The sequence below is a fragment of the Leucopleurus acutus genome, assembly GCF_964270905.1.
Source record: "Leucopleurus acutus genome assembly, chromosome: 7".
Classification (NCBI taxonomy): Eukaryota; Metazoa; Chordata; class Mammalia; order Artiodactyla; family Delphinidae; genus Leucopleurus; species Leucopleurus acutus.
In genome coordinates, this window is record NC_139150.1 from 7,829,566 (window position 1) to 7,848,557 (window position 18,992).

An 18,992-nucleotide genomic window follows, 5' to 3' on the forward strand; every position below is an offset into this window, starting at 1 on the left:
CGAACGCCTCGAGCTGCCGCGGCCTCCCGCGAGTCCCGCCCCACGCCGCCGTCCGCCAATCGCACTCCGCTCCCGCCCCGCCGGGCCGCCCTATCGTGGGCGGGCTGAGCCCCAGCGCCCCGCCCCTCCCGCGCTCAGCGGCGGCTCCGCGGGCGGCCGCGCTGGGCCTCGGCATTCTCCGAGCTGGGCCGCGCAGCGTCTGGCGGGCGGTGGCGTCGGGATCGCAGGCGGCGGCGCTGCTGCTCGCGGGGGTGCTGGCCAGAGGCGGCGGGTGAGGTGGGCGCCACCGGCCGGCCGGAGGGGCGCCTCAGCTCCGCCGGGGCCCGCGGAGCGGGACCCGCGGAGCGGGACCCAAGACCGAGGAGGAGGCGGCGCCCCTGCTGCCTGGAGCCCGGCCCGGTGCCCGCCGGGAGGGGGCAGTGGCCTGACGTTCCTGGCCCGGAGCGTCCCCGCCGCGCCTCCCGGAGAGGCCCCCAGAGCTCCCGGCCGCCCCCTGGGGGTGCCCTCAGCCTCCCCGGACTTACCTGTGCGGCTGCCTGGCACCCAGGAGCGGGAGCGTGGGCGCGGCGTGGGCGCGGCGTGGGCGCCTACCCCCGGCCGCCAGCGGGGCGGGGGCGGGGCCGCCCTCGGCCTCACCGGGCCGCCCATCGCTCTCAGTCTCACCGGTCCGCCCGCCGCGTCCAGTCGCGCGGCGTGAGCTCCCCAGGGACCGCGGCTCGGGATGCTGTCCGCCAGCGCGGCCGCTTGCGCGCCGCCCGCCACCCCTTCCCTTGACTCCTGGGCCATGCCCCAGTGTTTACATGCCGGTGAAGCCCCCGGCCACTCCGAACCCCTCCAAGCCCCAGCTCCCCGAGGGTGAAGCCAGCCGGCCTGCGAACTGGACTGGTAGTTCAGACCAGGGCCCTCTGGACTCAGATCCCCATCCGCTCTGCCGCCTCAGCTACCATCTGGGCGGGATCCGGCTCTGGTGTTTTGAGGAGGGGGTGTGGTGTAGGGAAAGGAATCCTGGGGATTTCTGGCTCCCCCCCTTTTTTTGGCCTTCGGGGCTTCAGACTCAGGGAACTCGCTCATGGCTTTTTTGATGAAGAAGAAGAAATTCAAATTCCAAACCACTTTCACCCTGGAGGAGCTGACTGCGGTCCCCTTCGTGAACGGGGTCCTCTTCTGCAAGGTCCGGCTGCTGGATGGCGGGGATTTTGTCAGCTTGTCGTCAAGGTAGGAGCTGGGGCAGGGATCCCTGCAGGGAAGGGGGATAATGAGCCAGATCTAGTCACTTGGCGAGTGTGGAAGTGCCTCTTGGGGTCCAGAGAGTCCTGGAGATTATGTGTGTCTGGGGCAGGTTTGCACAAAGGCATGACTGAGTGATCTGAGAGGTCTGAGGCCTGAGGAAGCTGGAAGGGTGCTGGGCACCCATCTGCAGGTGACCAGCCGGATACCTGGGGGTCTGTTGTTTCAGCCCCCTCATGGGGCCTTGCACACAGCCCACAGTAGGCCCATTCTGCAGACTTGTATGAAGAGCCCAGTGGGGTTTGGCCTCGAAGGGCTGAGAAGGGGAGGAGTGTTCCAGGGCGTCTTGCACCCAGCTGGCCACTCGGGCTGTCATATGATTTAGAGCCCGGGCCAGCCACAGGTTCCCTGGCACTCCCTGGCTCCTGGGAAGGTCCAGCCCCAGGCACTCCTGGTCTGGCTGGAGGGTGGTGGCTGGATTTTGGTCTGCCCAGCCCCCTCTGAGTCACTGCCCTCTTCTGGCTGGAGCTGGACTGCTTTGCATTGCAAATGCCCTTGTCAAGGAGGCTGCTGCCCTCTCTGAAAGAAAGAGGCTCGGTCAAGTTTAGTTTTTGTGTTCTTCCCCATCCTGCAGGTCCAGCTGCCCGGCTCATTGCTGAGGGCGGCTGAGTTCCCAAGCTGCGCCCACTGCCTGGGCCCATCTGGGGTCACATAGTCCTGGAGTGTGACAGATGGGAGTTTGAGTCCTAGCTCGGCCACTTTGTGGGCCCAATACAGGTCTCTCTGTCACAGTTGTGAAGAAGTTTCAGCAGAGAGAATGCGGTGCAGGGCCTGGCCCAGTGCCTGTGACCCACTGGCTCCCTTCCTTGGTCTGTCCCTTTGCTCCTCAGGCCTCCTTGTGGGCCCAGTTAGCTGGAGCTGCCTCACAGTTCTGAGATGGGGTGCCTGTTACAGATGGAGAAACTGAGGCCCAGAAAGAGGGAGTAAGTGGCTTGCAGTTGTCAACTGAACTTGGCCTGTTTGGAGACCTGTTGGATGAATCTGGTGGTCGAATGTTCTGCTGGGAGGAGGGAGAGGAGGCATACAGCCTAACCCAGATTTAGGAATCTCCAGTGTGGGACAGGGTGGGGTGTCTTTTCTGTGCACTTGGGTCGGCTCAGGCTGGGAGCTGCTTATCTGAGGAATTCAGACAAGGGCTGCCCTTTGCTGTGGGGGTGGGAGGCTGTCCTCGTTGCCTGGGAAGCCTGTGATCCCGTGGCCACCCACAGAGTAGCCCAGCCTTTCTGGGAAAGGGCTGTGGTGCTCAGAGCTAGGGCCTGGGGTCAGCCAGTGAGTGGCCGGGTGACCTAGGGCAAGTTACCTAACCTCTCTGATTCCAAGAACCAGCAATTACTGGTGCTTTGCTCCCTGTTTTACTGGCACCTCTCACTTAACCTGTTGACTATGCCATGGAGCAGAGTAGAGGTTGGGGGAGGCCTGTAGTGTTGTTATTCCCATTTTATAGAGGTGGCTCAGAGGCTCAAGGAGGGAGTGATTTCTCTGCGTTAATACAGCAGAGCCCAGATTCAAACTCAGGATGTGCTTTTAGCCTGTTCTGCCTTTGAGCCTTAGTTTCTTCTTCTGTGAAATGGGAGAAGTCATACCCACCCCTAGAGTTGTGATGGGGAATGGGTACTGTGTATACCATGTCTGACCAGGCAGACTGTTGCAGCAGCTGTTGTTACTATGGTAGAGGGGCCCAGGCCCCAGCCCCTCCTAGGTCTTGGGCGGACCAGGTGGAGTCAGCAGAGGGCCTACCTCTGACCTGAGGGCTGGGGGCAGGGTCTTGGATCCTACTGAAGAATTAGTATTCAGCCCCAGGCTGAGGTCTCAGCTGGCTTCCCAGGCCCTGGGGCCACTGTCACCCTACCTGTCAGCCTTTCAATTGCCCTAAACCTGCCCCCTCATCCGGGAAAGTCTGGAAATTTCCAGGTCTCAGCCCACAGTGTCTGGATTTCACCTCTCTCTCCCCTTCTTCCCTCTTGGCAAGGGGCCATGGATTCCCTGAACCTGGCTGAGCCTGCCTAAACAGGCTTTCCCAGCCCTCATCCTGGATGAAACCTGAGTGGCATGAGGAGGGAAGAGCTGACATTGAACCCCACACAACTTGGCACTTATGGGCTCTGGGTACCTGTTTGCTGCTGGGCATGTGTGTCTGGAGGGAACACACACGTTGGGACCTGAGGCTGCTTTACAGCTGCTTTGGCTTTTGCCCAGCAGAGGGGGGTTCCTGGGTTCCTACCCTTCCACTCCCATGCCACACACCCTGGTCTGCAGCCTGGGAGCCCCTCCTCACAGCCCACCTCTCCAGAGGGCCAAGGCCCTATTGTTTTGGAGGTGGGGTAGGGTCAGGGGTGACGAGACCTGCTTAGTTTATTAGCACACTGTCCATAACCCCAGAGACCCCTGACATGTCCCAGGGAGTGGGGGTGGTGGCAGCATGGGTGGTGTCTGAGCAAAGCAGGCCCAAGCCTCCACTCCTGCAGCAGCCACCCTCCTAGCTAGAGTGTTTCCCTGTGTGTTGGGTGCCATGGCAACAGCTGGGTACACAGCTCCAGCCTGACCCACTTTGAGCAGGTAGAACAGGTGGTACATTGCACTGTTCCCCAGCCTCATCTTTCTGAGGCCTCCTTATGAACCATAATCCTCACAGCTACCATGTTCAGTGCTACGTGCGAGGTGCTGTGCTGAGTGTTTTTGCACGTGCTGTGTCTGTTCATCCTCTCGGCCATCCGGCGAGGTCATCTGGCTAGAAATGCAATTGGGAAAATAACCATTTTATCATTAGGGTTTAAGCTGCCTTTGATTGTGCATTATTAGATGCCAGGGACCTGCTGAGCACCTCGAATGCATGATCAGCTGAGCCCTTGAACCACTCCGTGAGCTGATGAGGAAATTGGGGTCAAGAGACCTAAAGTGATGGACCTGTGTCACTCAGCAAGAGAGCGGCAGAGCTGTGATTTAAACGTGGGCAGGTCCGGCTCCAAGGCCCTGCCTTGCCTTGGTGGCAGAGGGCTTGAAGCAGCTACAGCCTCATGTCATGTCCTCAGACCTTTGAAGGAGGTTCTTTTTAGTGGGTTGGGTGGTACAGGGAAATCCAGATTTGGATCATTTCAAGGCACTGGGCTACATCCTGTGAGATCTGAGGAAAAGGGGCCTCTGGGCCACAGGTGGGGGTGGGGCTGAAGTCCACTGCTGTGGAGTTGGTGCCAGGCACGGGCTGGCACTGGGGCACAATGGGCATTTGCCAACGTCTCTGCCTAGAGGCCTTCCAGCAGACGCATCCAAATGGCATCTGGGAGGCTTTCCTAGGGGTCCCAGGGGGGATGCGTCCCAGCCAAGTCTAGTGAGTCGGGAAGCAGTGGACCAGGCTGTGGTCTCCCTAGGGCAGGCTGGGCACAGGCTTCCAGCCTTGAGCCAATCTGTCTTTCAGGCAGGAGGAATCCCAAACATCCTGAGAGGTCTCTGTGCCCAGCTGGCACTGGTCCTGTGGCCTGTCCCATGCACGTGGCTGGTGGCGGGAGGGAGCGAGAGGGAGGCGTTGATTTACCTTACAGCAAGTCCTCTCTGGAGGAGACAGGCAGAGCGAGCCTCCTTGGCCAATGGATGGGGAAACTGAGGCTGGGGGCAGAGAAGTCACTTGTTCAGGGTCACTTCGTAGGAGGAGCTAATGGCACAGCCGGATGGGCTCTGGTTGGCCCCGACTTCTGTCCGCTGTGCAGTACCCCTCTTTGCTGGGCCAGAAAGAGAAGAGGGGCCCCTCAGATGGCTCTTGCTGCTCTGCACTTGGGTGCCAGGCTGTCTAAGAAGCAGACTGTGTGACTTGGGCCGGCTCCCACCCGTCCTTTCTTTTTGGCAGCTTTGAATTCTCAACTGTCTCTTCAGTGGGGTTTTTATTTGGGCAGCCTTTTGAAAGAGGGCATGCCTGCTCAGAATACAGGTACTGACTTCTCTCTGTGGGCCTGGGCTTGAGCAGGCCGGAACGGGAGACCTCCGAGGGATGTTTGGGATTTGTGGGGGGCATGAAGAAGACCTTGGACAGGTCAGCTCTGCAGCTGGAGGCCCTGTGCCCGGGCCTGGGGAGGCCAGGTCTTTGCACACACACACCACAGGCTTGGCTGGGCCTCTGCTTCCTCGAGGCCCTCTCCCTCCCTCCTTGGAAAAGGATGCAGCTGCCACTTGAATCTGCTGCCCTGCGAGGCCTGCTGTCATGCACATCTTAATGTGGAGGGAGGGTCGTGTGGAGATGGACACACAGTTCTGTCTCTTGGGCCCGAGGGTGCAAGGAGGTGGAGGTGCAGTGGGACCCTAAGGCAGGCAGGGCATCCACTTCCCTTCACAGATCGGGCGCTCTGGAGGCCGAGTGGGGAGGGGGCAGGAGGAGGAGGGGGAGGAGGCTGGCAGGCGCAGGTCCCTTTTCCACATTTACCGAGCACCCTCTTGGCCCTGGGCTTTCAGAGGTGACCGGGACCAGACAGCCTTGCTCCCATGGAGCTCCCCATGGGGTGGGGGCAGTGTGCCTGTGGGCATCACAGAGGAAGGGCTTCCCTGAGGAAGGGACTCTTCATGGGAGCCTTGTGGGCCAAAGGGAAAGCCCTCCCTATCACAGTGACGTGCCCCATCCTGAAAACATAAGCTCCATGAGTTTGGGAAGAGGTCAGGCAGAGGCCCCCAGCTGGAAGGCACTTGGTCAGTGATCTAGGCAAGGGGCTGGCGTGGTTGGGGTATGGAGAGGGGCAACATGGGGCTGGCTGCAGTAGATGAAGATGGGGGTAGCTGGGCTGGACAGTTCCTGGCTTTGGGGGTCCAGCCGACGGGCAGGGGGTCAGTGTGCCCGGTTTGCCGATTAGGATGCTGGCTCTTGGCTGCCCGGTGGAGAAGATGCCAGGGTGCCTCACCGGTATTCAGTAAGGGAAGTTGGAGTTGTGGCCTGGCTGGGCCGTGGCAGGCAGAGGGAGAAGAGTGGGCACACTGGTGAGAAGGTGGGCGGGTAGAGCCGGCAGGTGGGTTTCCTTGTCCTCAAGTTCCTGGCAGCACACCCAGCACTTAGTAGGTGCCGGAAGATGGAAGTTCAGAGAGTGCACAGTGGCCAAGTGCGGCTGGGGTTTTGTTGCCCTATACAGTGCTCTAAGAGTTTTTGACAGCATAAACAAAAATCTTTTAAATCAGAAGATCGAGCAACGGTGTCACGTGGCAGCATGTGGCCCAAGGGGCTTTGCGCTGCCTCCTCCGTGGGCTGCCTCCTCTGGGCTCCTCCTGACCCCCTGCATGCCCTTGGATCCCTGACGGTGGTCTGCCTCCCTCATTTGCTGGGGCCAGCCTGCTCCCCGGGGCCCCTGTGGAAGGCCTTCCGTGCACAGGCTGGGGCCTGAGGAGGCGGGTGCTTGTGGAGAGAAATCTTGCTGGCAGGCTGCAGAGACCACCCATGGCAGCCAGGCTGTGGCACCAGGCCAGCTGCGGGCTCCCTCGGGGTCAGCCTGTGCATGGCCTTGGTGTCTGCTCCTTGAGCCCAGCCTTTGCCGCCAGCTGGCCACACCATTGGCAGGTGCCACCCTGGCAGCCCCTGCCACCTGCCTGCCAGCCTGGCATTGGCAGAGCCCTGACCCGAGGTGATCTGGCCCTGTGGAGCCAGGGCTGTTCCCCGAGGCCTGTTCCCTGAGGCGTGTTCCTCACTTTGATCTCTGTTCTGGGAGCTGCTCTGGCCAGGGGTTCTCAGTAGCAACCACACCGTGTGTCGGAGGGCCCCGAATGCTTTTGGGCTCTGCTTCTTCAGTACCTGGGAGTCCTGACTTGCATTCGCGAAGCCCTGCCTGGACCTCGTGATAGCTGCTAGCATGTCTGCTCACGGGCCTCGCGAGCCTGGGGACTCAGTATGTGGAGTCTGGTGACTGCTGGGTGGTGACCCTGCGGTCACTTGCCCACTGCTGGGAGGAGCAGTATAGCACCCATGGCAACCGATATAGATTTATCCTCATCTCATCAGACAGACACGGAAAGGTTTGAGCAGGGGAGAGACATCAGATTTGCTTAGAACGAGACCTGGAACTAATTTGGGGCGAGGGCGAGGGCTGTCTCTCTTCATTATCCACTTGGCCTGGCAAGTGCTTTCTGTTCTGGGGCTACCAGACCTGCCCCCAGGGCCTCAGATGTGCTCTGTGAGGTCTATCTCCCTTGGGCCTTCTGGCTCTCCACGAGGTCACACTGTGCCGTTGGTGGCCTTGGTGAGGCCTGAAGCTGCCCAGCCTGTGCCTGGCCTTGGTGTCTGCTTAGGACTGTCGTTGCAAACCCTCTGTCTCTGCGGTGAGCTTCTTTTGGTGGCCTGGGCTTGGAATGGCTCTCAAATGCAGGCCTGGAACCACCCAACCCCCCATCTGCCCAGATGTCAACTGGGAGTGGCCAGCCCACAGTTGGGAGGAAAGAGCCCCGATGGAGGACGTGCTGCCTCTTTGGTCAGGCTGGTGGCTTGCCCTGCACAGGCCTGGGGAGGACATTCCCGTCCTCTGCCTCTTGTCACCTGTTTGACCTTGGGCAAGGGGCTCAGTCTCTAAGCCTCAGGGGCGGCTGGTGTCTGCCTCGCAGTGTTCTGGGGAGGACCAAGTGAGATAATGCCTGTCAAACGTCTAGCTCGGCTCCTGGCACGTGGTCGAGGCACTGGATGTGCTGCCGCCCATCCTTCCATCCCTGGCTGAGTCAGGGTGGTGGGCTGGATGGCGCACCTCAGTTGCCCTTCTGTGGCAGCTGGAACTTCCCTGTGGGCCAGGACTGACTGGGGTGCTGTCTCTGTCTCATGATTCTAGGGGTGCTGTGGGGAGAGGCTACTTCCGAAGGGGTGGGAAGCAGGTGAGGAGCACACCTAGTGTCTAAGGAGCTGGGCCTCACGCTGGAGCTCAGGGTCCCCAGTGGGGCCTGTGCACTTTCTTGCCTCTGTTGGCTTGAACCTGCCCTGTCTTGGGGCGCTTGGCTCCGAGCCAGTGAGAGCTGGAGTGCTCCCGGGGTGGGGCGGGACTAGGGTGTAGGGGACTTCTGCCTGCGGGAAGGGGCCCTCTGCACAGCCAGTTCTGGGACCCACTCTGGCAGGCGGAAGACCGCCCCCCCACGTGAGGCAGAGGGCAGACTGCTGGGGGACGGGGGAGCAGGGGAGAAAGCCAGGGGCCCTCGGTGGATGGCAGGCCCCTGGTGCTCCCTGGCTTTTACCACACCTTACTTTTCTAGTTGTTTGCTTCTGCAGTTGCCTTGTCCTCAAGCTCCCTTCCCCCGCTTCTTCACCTGGCTGACCTCCTGCTCGGCCTGAGAGCCACCTCCTCTGGGAGGCCTTCCCTGGCCTCTTTTGGCCTTGTACACCCCTGTGGGCCAAGTGTCTTAGCACGGAGTGGCCTCTGTTGCATCACGCTCCTGGGGCTTCCTGCTGAGGGTTGGCGCTGGCGCAGGGCTGGAACTTTTCTCCCTTGGACCTGAACCAGTGTGGGTGCTGATGGTGCCGGACCAAGTGCCAGTCACCACCAGTTGCTTGGGCCCAGCCCCTCCCCACCCTGGTGCGGGAGGTATCAGCGCGTGTCAGGAGCAGCCCTCGCCTGCATACCATGCAGCTGGGCACTGCCTTGGGCTCAGAGGCTGCGATTGAGAGGCAGCTGGCCGCACCGATGGGTTGTGTCAGGTTGACCCTGTGTGTGGAGTGGGGATGCTCCTAGGGGGATGGGGTGGGGGCAGGGGCTGGTGCCTGCCCCGGGAGGCACCTCGGCTGCTACTCACTGGCTCTGTGACCATGGCCAACAGCCTTGTCCTCTCAGCCTGGGCTTGCTCCTCCATCAAATGGGGTGCGGGTGCCTACGTGGAGGCGGGAGGGCTCCCTAGATCAGGGCGACCTGCTCGCACAGGGCCCTGCACCCGGCAGCTGAAACCAGACTAAACCTGCTGGGGAGGGCGCTGGGGAAGGCAGAAGTCTGCGCCCTTTTTGCACGCAAGGCGCCCTTACTTCCCACCACTTCCTCTGAGCGAGTGCTGGACTCTCTGCAGACCCACAGAGGCAGCACACCTGCGGCTCCCCAACCCCCAGTCCCTCAGGGACAAGTTCCTGCACATCTTCTGTGTGTGGGCCCCCCGTGCAGCTTCCCGGGGTTCCAGCCCCGCCCCGCAGTGCCCTGCCCTGCAGTGCCGTGCCCAGGAATGGATGCTGGGCTCCGTCCCAGGGACAGTAGGTGATTAGGCTGGGGGAGAGGGGAGAGAAGAGCAGCACAGGGCAGAGGGAGGCAAGGGCAAGAGTGCTGAGCAGGGAAGAGCTCGTGGCCTGGGGGCTCGGGGTCGGGGGAGGCCACGGGGAGGGGCTTGGACTTCTCTGACCAGGGATCCACAGAAGGGTGTGAATCAGAGTCGGAGTTGTATTTTAGAACCCCCAAGGGCAGCCATGGGGTTGACCACTTGGGACTCCACATTGTAGGAGGGGAGGTGGCTGTCAGCTGAGAGGAGCGGTTTCCCACCTCTGTCATCATGGAATGATTAAAAACAAAACTCGAGCCTGCTACGCAGCAGCGTTGCTACTCACGACAAGGACAGTGTCACAAACAACCTCGAGGGAAGGAAGCCAGACACAAGAGCATGCTGTGCGGTGCCGTTTATATGAAGTTCAAAAGCATTCTGATTAAAAAAAAACCCATCCTGATACGAGTCAGGATGATGTTGTCTTTATTGGGGTGGCAGTCATGTCTGGAGGGGACTTCTGGGACCTGTAAAGTCCTGCTTCTAGGAGGACTGCTCTGAGAGCCAGCCAGCCGAGCACTGACGTGCGCGCGTGTCTGTGTGAGAAAGGCCTTGAGACACCCACACCTTTGGTCGTGCTGGGCACCTGAGACTGGAGGAGGTCCTCAGGTCTCTCCAGGGTCTTTCTGGCAGGGCAGCCTGAACCGTCGCTACCCAATAAGCATCACTTATGAGCCTTAACTCAGCAGTTGCCAGCAGTCTTCTCTGGCTGGGGATTTTCCTTCTGCCTCTTGCAAACCCTGGCAGGGGCTGCTGGGTGTGGGGCTTGGCGGTTCAGAAGGAGGGCAGGCTCCCAAGGCTGCCAGACCACCGGATCTCTCTGAGCCTCGCTTTCCTCTTCTGTGAAATGGAGTGATAAGCTCCTTCTTGGTGCTTGGATTAAGTGGGTTACCACCCCCCTGCCCCCACGCCCCCGTTAGGTACCCAACATAGCCCCCGGCACAGAGTAAGTGCTCAGGAAAGGCTGGCAGTGGTTGGTATTAATGCAGGGCAATCATTGGAGAGGATCCAGGGGTGGGAGCAGGAAGGAAAGGTTCACCTTCCTCCTGCTCTCCCCTTAATTGTTTCTCTTCTCTCTTCCTGTGTTTCACCCATTCAGCAAACATTTGTGATTCGAGCCAGGCTGCTGCCCTGGTCCTGCACTGGGCACTGGGTCCAGCATTGGCCGAGACAGCCATGGCCCCTGACCTTGGGCCCATGAGCCAGGGGAGACCATTAGACACGTCAGCTCTCCAAGAAGTGCTGAGCACGGTGCGGGAGGGGAGGCATCAGCCACTCCTGCCTGCTCTGGCCCTGACCACTGTCTTTGGGGATGGGCCTTTGACTGGGTACTCTCCCTGAATGCAACAGAAGGCCTGACCCAGGGCTCCAGCACCTCCTAAGGGTTTTCTGTCGGCTAAAGAGGAATCACATGGACCTGGGTGAGAATGGCCACCCCCCTTTTGGATGCAGACAAGACCAAGGCCCAGGTTTGTTTCCCGGTGTCCCACTCAGGCCTGGCTCGTAGTAGGTGCTCAGTTAATGTGTGTGGACTAAGTGAATGGCAGGGGCAGCGATTAGCCCAGGGTCAGTCCATGAGTCTGCAGGAGAATCAGCTGTCTGGGCAGGAGGTGGAGATTGGTGAGTCAGGGCCTCCTGGTTCCACCTGACCCCGAGCCCTTTGTCTTGTGGTTGGAATTTCAGAGAGCTGCTGAAGATGGCCAGCAAAGCAGGTCTTAGTCTGTGCTGGTTTTGTGAGGAGACGTGACTCTGGCTGAGTGGTCCCTGATTATTCCTTGGTCACCTCAGAAGTCCAGGGAGCCGTGGGGAATGCGGTGTGGAGCAGTGGGAACACGTGGGGGCAGATCCAGAGATGGTGATGACCTCTGACCCCTCAGTGACTACAGAGACCTGGAGAAGGTGACCTGACCACAGCTGGAGGCCCCTTTCCTGGAGGTGGAAATATCAGTGCAAGAAGGTCTAGGGTGGCCCTTATTGGGAGCAGTGCTGTGAATATCACTAATTTAGTCATCAGAGGCTTACTGAGCACCTCCCATGTACCAGGTGCCATCCTTAGGACATGGGAAGCAGCAGTGAGTGAAACAAAGGCCCTGCCTCCAGGACCCCTGCGCTCTGGGACATGGAAGCCTCCTTCCATTTTCACCATTAATAAGACCCATGTCCAGAAGAGGAAGTAATTTGTCTGCAGTCGTTGTGGTGAGGGTGCTTTCGGGAAAGGCTATGGGGTTGAGTAGGGGTTCAGAGGACAGGGACATCCCTGTGACTCACTTGAGTCCAGCTATTCAAGGAACTGGGCTCCGGGGATGGGGATACCTCCCTCCTGTTTCTTCCCTTCCTTGGGTGATTCAAACACCACCCAGGCGTGAGTCAGCCAGGAGCAGCCTGAGTATGCCTGGGCTACCTGCCCGTCCACCTCCCAGGACGTCCCAGCCAGGTTCAAGGTCTGGGGAAATGTCCTGATCCATGGTCCTGGGGTGGGGAAGTGGGACCTGCATCAGGGCCCTGGCTTCCTGCTGGACCGTCTATCTCAGAGTTACTTTCGATGGTAGCGGCCATGTCCCCCTTTCAGTGTGAGTGTCCTCTGGATATGTGCCAGGCCCTGTTCTCTCATTAGGCCTTTTAGCAAACCCGTGAGACAGGGCAGGGCAGTGACTGAGGCCCAGAGAGGTCCTGTCCAGTGAGTGGCAGATCCTGGCCTTGGTCCCCAGCCTATCTGCCTCCTGTACCCTTGCCTTGTGAGTGAGTGGTCCCACTGGGGATCTCAGGGGCTCAGGAAGGGAAACTCCCTGTGCACAGCCAACCCCACAGTTCCGTGTTTTACAGTTGTGGGTTCTGGAACGGAGGAGGGAACGTAGCTACTATAGCCCAGCTGTGGCTTCTTGCTTTGAATTTCTAGGGCCTGGGCCCAGTTTAAGATTCTGAGGTCAGACAGCTATGGGTTCAGATCAGATCACGGCCCTCTCCCAGCCAGACCTGGGGTCGGTGGCTTCTGTGCTCTGAATCTCAGTTTCCCTGCCTGCAACGTGGGGATGATGGTAGCTACCTCCCAGGCTTGGGGTGTGGACTCCAGGAGGTCAGGCAGGGAGAGCTCTCAGTTCAGTGCCCGATAAGTAGGAAATGCTCAGGAGGCAGGAAGCTGACCTTATGGACTTTTATAGGAACATTTCCCCACTCTCCCTTCAACCCTGGATTGACCAGGCTTGGTCCCCAACACCAGCAGGTCTTGACGAGTTTGGCCCAGTGCCATGCCCCACTGACCGTACACTTTGACCTCATGACCACCCCTCCTTTAGGACAAGACTGGTCTCAAGGCCGCCTCTTCCCTGGTATTGAGACTCGTGAAGGTTCAGCCCACAAGGCGCAGGGACACTGACGGCTGCTGCTGTCCCCTGAGAACAGCTTTTCTATCTTAGAGCATCTTCCCAGCGGTCCTGCAGGGCGGGGGTGGGCAGTGGGCTCCTGAGGTAGGACTTGGAGGTGCAGTTCACCCCTCACCTCTTGAGTGACCTGCGGACTCCCTGAGTGTCCATCTGCTCATCTGCGAAGTGGGTGCTGACCGTGTCTGTGGAGGGTACGTGCTTGAGCAGCACCTGGCGCACAGAAGGGTACCCGGGAAACAGGAGCCAGGCTGGGCCACATTTGGTGATGGGGCACCTTCGCCCAGGTGCCTGGGTTTGGACCAGCACTTGGTCAAAGCCAGCGGTTCACTCCGGATTCCTTTCGATGGCCTGCCCTCCTCTTGGGCTGTGTGCCTCAGTTGAGAAGAGCATGCCCACACGTTCGCCTGGGTGATAGGGAAGCTCGAGCTGTCTGCAGAGCCTGCCTCTGGGTGCAGGCACCTCTGCGAAGGCAGAGCCAGGGAGGCAGCGTGCCTGTGTCTGTAAAATGGGGAAGCCAGCGTCTGCCCACTTTGGGTTATTTGATGCAGTTCCAGGTTACCGGGCTGGTGAGTAGCAGGAGTGGAACGCAGGTGCCTCTGACTCCAGAGTCCTCACTCCTAACACTGATGCCCCTCCACCAAGCCCGAGTGGCTCGACTTCTAGGAACTTCTTGCTGCCTCGTCGTGTCACAGGAGGAGGGGCTGGCTGTGTCAGAACTGCAAGAAGCTGCTTCCCCTGCGTGCAGCCCTGAGTTCCTGGCAGGGGCCAGATGCTGCTGGGCGGCCACGTTGGCCACGTCACTGGAATGGAGGCTCTACCGCCCTGCAGCCCCTGGACAGATGCCTTGCCTGGTCCCCGGGGTGGGCCCCTCCCCAGGCGGCTGTACTCTCTTCTCTTCAGGGAAGCACAGGCAGATGTTGTCAATTTAAATTGTTTCCTTATTAGACTCTCGCCTTTCCCAGGCTGGGCTGGGTTTCATCATCCGGGAACTTTGATTGCATCACTGTGACTGCATCACTGTGACTGCACGTTCTTCCAGGGACCCGGCCAAGGACCAAGGTCAGGGAGATCACGGAGCGGGTGTGGCTGAGGAGGTGCAGGCTGGATGTTGTGACTGCCGGCCCAGCGGGGAGGGATTCGTGCGATGGAGCCTTGCCCTGGTTATCTCTCATCATGGGGGCAGAAGGGGAGGAATCCGGGGACCAGCCCTTTCAGGAACACAGGAGGGCAGTGGGGCTGGGAGTCCCTGGGGTCCTACTCAGTGCTCATGGATATGCCCTCGCTTAGCCAGGTGCCCAGCTCCTGCCTCAGAATCACCTGGGAGCTTGTTTAAAAAGTCCGGTCCAAGGCCTGCAGCAGTGGTTCTCAACCAGGGGTGACTTTGCCCCCGGACAGCTGGCAATATCTGGAGACATTTTGGGTTGTCACAGCTGGAGTTGTGCTACTGGCAGGATGCTGCCAAACATCCCGTAATGCACAGGACACCCCCCATAAAGTCCAGAATGGCTTAAAATGTCAGTAGTGCCGGGGTTGAGAAACCCTGCCACAACAGAGTCTAGTTCTGGCAGGGCCTGGGAATCTCCATTTGTGACAAGCCACGGAATTTTCAGTGTTGACTTGAGTCTGAGAAGCTCTGTCCTCCCAGGCCTCACCACCCCCACCCGTAGGTAGTGGCCACAGTTGAGCTGCCCCCTGCCAGGCAAGCTCTGTGCTGGGTGTACGGTGGTGACCAGACAGGTGTGCAGATGAGTACTTGCAGCCAGGCTGCTGGGGAGGTGAGGGGCTGAGGGTGGGTCAGGCTGGAGCCCTTCCGTGGCTCCCCACTGATAGCCCAGTTTCCCTTCTCTCAACTTCCTGCTCTGAGACCACTGCTGGCTGTGCCTTCACTCCGACTCCGGGGAGGGGCCCCAGATGGTCCCTGTCTGTGAGGACCCTGCGGGCCGTGGGCAGCCTGTGGCCAGGAGGTGGCTCCCATGGAATTGCCCCTCATCACCTGCGTGATGGAGACTGGGGGGTGCTAAAGCTCTGAGATCTTGCTGCATTTCCTGGGCAGTGAGGCTGGTCTGGGCCAGGTGATAGGGATGTAGCAGTGAGCCACCCTCGGGGAACCATGGAACCCGGACTCTGGGGTGGCCTTTTGCTGGGAGTCCCAAACTTCCCCATCTGAGAGGCCGAGGATGGTGGCTCACTTCAACCTGGTCTGCTGCTCTTCACAGCCTTTGAGGCATCTTGAGTTGTTGGGGCCCTGAGAAGAAGCATTCCCTCCTCCCAGGTGTCCACTTACCTTCCTGCTTCTGAAGGGAACCAACATGGGGAAGAGGTGAAGGTGTGGCTTTGGGTCAGCATCCAGCCCTATTGTTCTGTCCAACCTTGCCTGGGCTTGTTCTGCCCTTCTCTGGACCTCAGTTTCTTCATCTGTAAAATGGGAATGATAATGGCACATACCTCCTAGGATTGTGGTAGTTGCTCTTGTCTATAAAACACATGTCCTGTAGAACAAGCTCAATGAACAGGACTGGGTTTTACTGTTGATTAATTGAAGATGAACCTGGGAGGCAGGAGCGAGTGTTCTAGAACGAGGGTCCCGCACTGTGCAGCTCTGTCTTGAGTTGTGGGGAGGCAGTGGTGGCAGATAGGTGCCATCTGTGTGGGGCCCCGACGGTGGCCAGCTGCCTTTCTGAGTCACTGACACATGGTAGGGCGGTGCTAGAAAGATGTGGCTTCTACACACCCATCGTGCCGGTAGAATTCTTTACATTGCCTCTCTGGGTGAGCAGTGGAGAAAGGAGCTGGACACGGCACCGCAGGGTCATGCGACAGCCCCACGCGGTGGGCAGTGTCACCCTTTCACAGATGAAGTCCAGGCTCCCGGTGGTGGGCCTCTGGGTCACTCATGCAGCCCTACCCTCACCTGCCTGATTACCCCCCTTCCCCCGGCCTTCTCTTGCCTCTTCCTGAGAGCCACCTCCTTCCTTCTGGGTCTTCCCACCACTCGGGCCATCTCCCCGCGTCTTCACCCAGCCAACCGCAGCCTAGAGGTCCCAGCTATGGCGTCAATGCCCCGACCAAGTCAGGCCCCCAGTCTGTTCCGCTTCCTCGCAGCCCCTTCCACTTCCTTGGAGGCTGGCGGCTGTTGTCAGTTGCTTTTTGTGTGAGTCTGTCTCCCCACTCAGCCGGGGGCTCCTGAGGAGGTCTGCTCCCGTTGTGTCCCCACACCCACGTGGGCCTGGCACCGAGCCGGCGTCCACAGTGAGGCTTTGTGGATGCATCACAGAGGCCCTGGTCGGGATCTGGGGCCAGGGGAGCTCCGAGGGAGACACCAGCCTGGTAGGATGCTCTGCTCTATTTCAGGACAACCCAGAAAGAGCCGAATTCTGCCAGCGGGCTGTGGTGGGTGGAGAGGGCTCGCCCTGCCTCTCTGGGATTTGGACATCTAATTGTGTATCTTAAAGCTAAAAACGAAACTCCCCTGAAAACCCAGTCTCTGTAATTACCTATCCCTGGCAGCATGGAGCTGGGGACTCAAGCCCTGAAACCCCAGGCTAGGGAGGCCATCTTCATCTCTTACCAAGGGGTGCCCGGTCCTGCCGGGAGGGTGAGTGTGGGCCCAGGCCTTGAATCAGGCAGATGGGCATTCAAACCCCTTTGCTTTTGACCAGCTCTTCTAACCTCACACCCTTTTCTCATTTTTCAGTTTCACGTTCAATTACAGAAACAGTTCTTGGACAGACACAAAGACAGTGGCCCTGCGAACGGTTCTTCACCCTACCTTAGCCAGACCCGCTCCGAGCTCCCTCCTTCCTTCAGCCATTGTCTGCTCCTGCCCCTTTGCAGGTGGAGCAAGCCGCTCGGCTTGGGAGCCCCGAGTCCAGGGCTCTGGACGGTGTCCTCTTTGGGCTTGGTGCCATCATCTTTACATTTCAGTTCTCGGCACACCCTGAGCCACATTAGCAGGGCAAGCGGGGGTTGGGGTGGGGGGCGGATGCACAGTCCTGTGTGTTCTTAATGAGCATCTTCTTTATGATTTTTCGTCAGAGATGCTCATTCGTTGTAATTTTTTCACGCTCTTCCTCTTTCTGGCTCACTGCACCTGGGGAGTTGGGGAATGTACGCAGAGATCCACGTGTCCCACACAGGCCCTGTCCCTGCCCCCGGGGCCACAGTCCGTCGAGGTCACGGCTGGTGCCAAGCGGTGCTCAGCTCTCAGGATCCCGGTCACCCTTCAGGGCTCTTGGCAGCGCTGCAGTGGGCCTTTGCTGTTCCTGGGGTGGCTTTTTGGCCTCTAGCCTCCTCGTGCCTTCTTTTTTTAATAAATTTATTTATTTATATATATTTTTGGCCCCTTTGGATCTTCGTTGCTGCGCGCGGGCTTTCTCTAGTTGCGGTGAGCAGGGGCTATTCTTTGTTGTGGTGTGCGGGCTTTTCATTGCAGTGGCTTCTCTTGTTGCGGAGCACAGGCTCTAGGCGCACAGACTTTGGTAGTTGTGGCGCGCGGGCTCAGTAGTTGTGGCTCGTGAGCTCTAGACTGTAGGCTCAGTAGTCGTGGTGCACGGGCTTAGTTGCCCCGCGGCATGTGGGATCTTCCCGGACCAGGGCTCGAACCCTGCGTTGGCAGGCGGATTCTTAATGACTGCGCCACCAGGGAAGCCCCTCCTAAGCCTCTCCTTGTGCCTTCTTAAACATGTCAGGCATATTCCCACCTCAGGGCCTTTGCACTGACTGTTCCTCATGCCTGGACTGCTCTTCCCCCAGGCGTCTGTGTGGGTCACTCTCTCACCCCCTTCGGCTCTTTGCTCAGATGTCACCTTCCCATTAACACCTTCCCTGGCCGTCTTTCCCTCAGGCACCCCCAACCCAGGCACTGCCTGCCTCCTTCCCTGTTCCTTTTTCCTCCATAGCACTTACCACCATCTTGTGTTTTTGCTTTATTTTGTCTGTCTCCTTCCTGCTGCCAGACTATAAGCCCCTTGAAGGCAGGAATTTCTGTTTTGTTCACTATTTATGTCCCTAGGGCCTTCAGTAGTACCTGGCACCTAATAAGTGTTTAGTAAAAGGTTTTTGAATGAATCAATCCCCTGAGATTCCCTCAAACCTGGCCTGGCAAGCTCCCACCTGGGGCTCGTGGTCCCCTGCTTGGCATCTTAATTTCTGTCTTTTTTTTTTAATGAATGCCCCCTCACCCCGACCCCTGAGCCTGAGCTCATCTTTCATCTGCCCCCATTATCCCTGCCCTGTGCCTGAGACCCCATCCCACCTGACTGAGGGTGCCCAGCTCCCTCTCTTCAGAGGGCTCTGGAGGCGGCTGCAGGGCTGAGTCCTGGCTGTGCCATCTCTGGCTCTGGACACAGATGGGCCTGGAGTCAAGACCGGCCTCTTCTCCTCACCACCCTGTAGCTGTGAGTGAGTTTCTCAGCCTTTCTGAGCCTCATTTTCCTCATCTGTAAAGTGGGCCATGATAACACCCAACTTGCAGCATTCAGGAGTTCCAGGCAGCACACAGTAGGCCCACAGGGAATGGCCACTGCTGGGGTGTTTGTTTTTATCCTTGCTGTGACCTCCTGGGTGGGCCAGGGCGAGGCTCTGAGCTTCTTCCCATGGGAGTGGTGGCATTTAAGAGCGTGTGTTTAGAGCCCTGTGGAAACATGAGGGAGGCCCAGGGCTGATCCCGTGAGCCCTGCCCTTGCCCACCTTCCCACAGCGGGAGAGGAAACAGCCTGTTACCTGAGCCTGGGAGGGCTCCGCATGGCTTTCTCTGGCCAGGCCTGCAGGAACCACGGTCAAGCAGGCTTCCTGGCCGGGTGTTCCCATGGCAGACTCACAAAGGGGAAGGGGGAGAGCCCACAATTCGATATCGGCTTTTGTTCCCAGACACTAATCCTAATTCTTCTGGGTGTTTCAACACGCCCAGCACTGTGAGCTTCCTCCTCAGGCTCCAGCAGCTGCTTCCAACTCCTGGCTGGCTCGAGCAAGTGGAGGGGGTGGGCGGAGATCTGAGGGTCCTCATGGGAGCCCTGGCCGGCCCCTAGCTTTCCCTGCTTTCAGGCTTGGTCCTTCGGCTGCTTGGGAAGCATTCTGCTCGTTTCACCCTTCCAT

The 18,992-nt window shown here is 59.2% G+C and overlaps 1 protein-coding gene across 2 annotated transcripts in view; it reads left to right on the plus strand.

The window, feature by feature from the left end:
* Nucleotides 1–189: 189 nt before the first annotated feature.
* The window catches only part of EEIG1 (estrogen-induced osteoclastogenesis regulator 1), a 37,244-nt gene continuing 18,441 nt past the window's right edge, over nt 190–18,992 (plus strand). Inside the window, exons 1-2 of one of the 2 annotated variants that reach the window (XM_082843438.1) lie at nt 942–1,215; nt 13,592–13,759. In XM_082843438.1, coding sequence (XP_082699564.1) covers nt 1,070–1,215; nt 13,592–13,759 — 314 coding nt within the window. In that variant the 5' untranslated portion in view covers nt 942–1,069. Of the gene's footprint in view, nt 1,216–13,591; nt 13,760–18,992 lie in introns of both variants that reach the window. The other variant, XM_082843437.1, reaches the window with a different exon arrangement.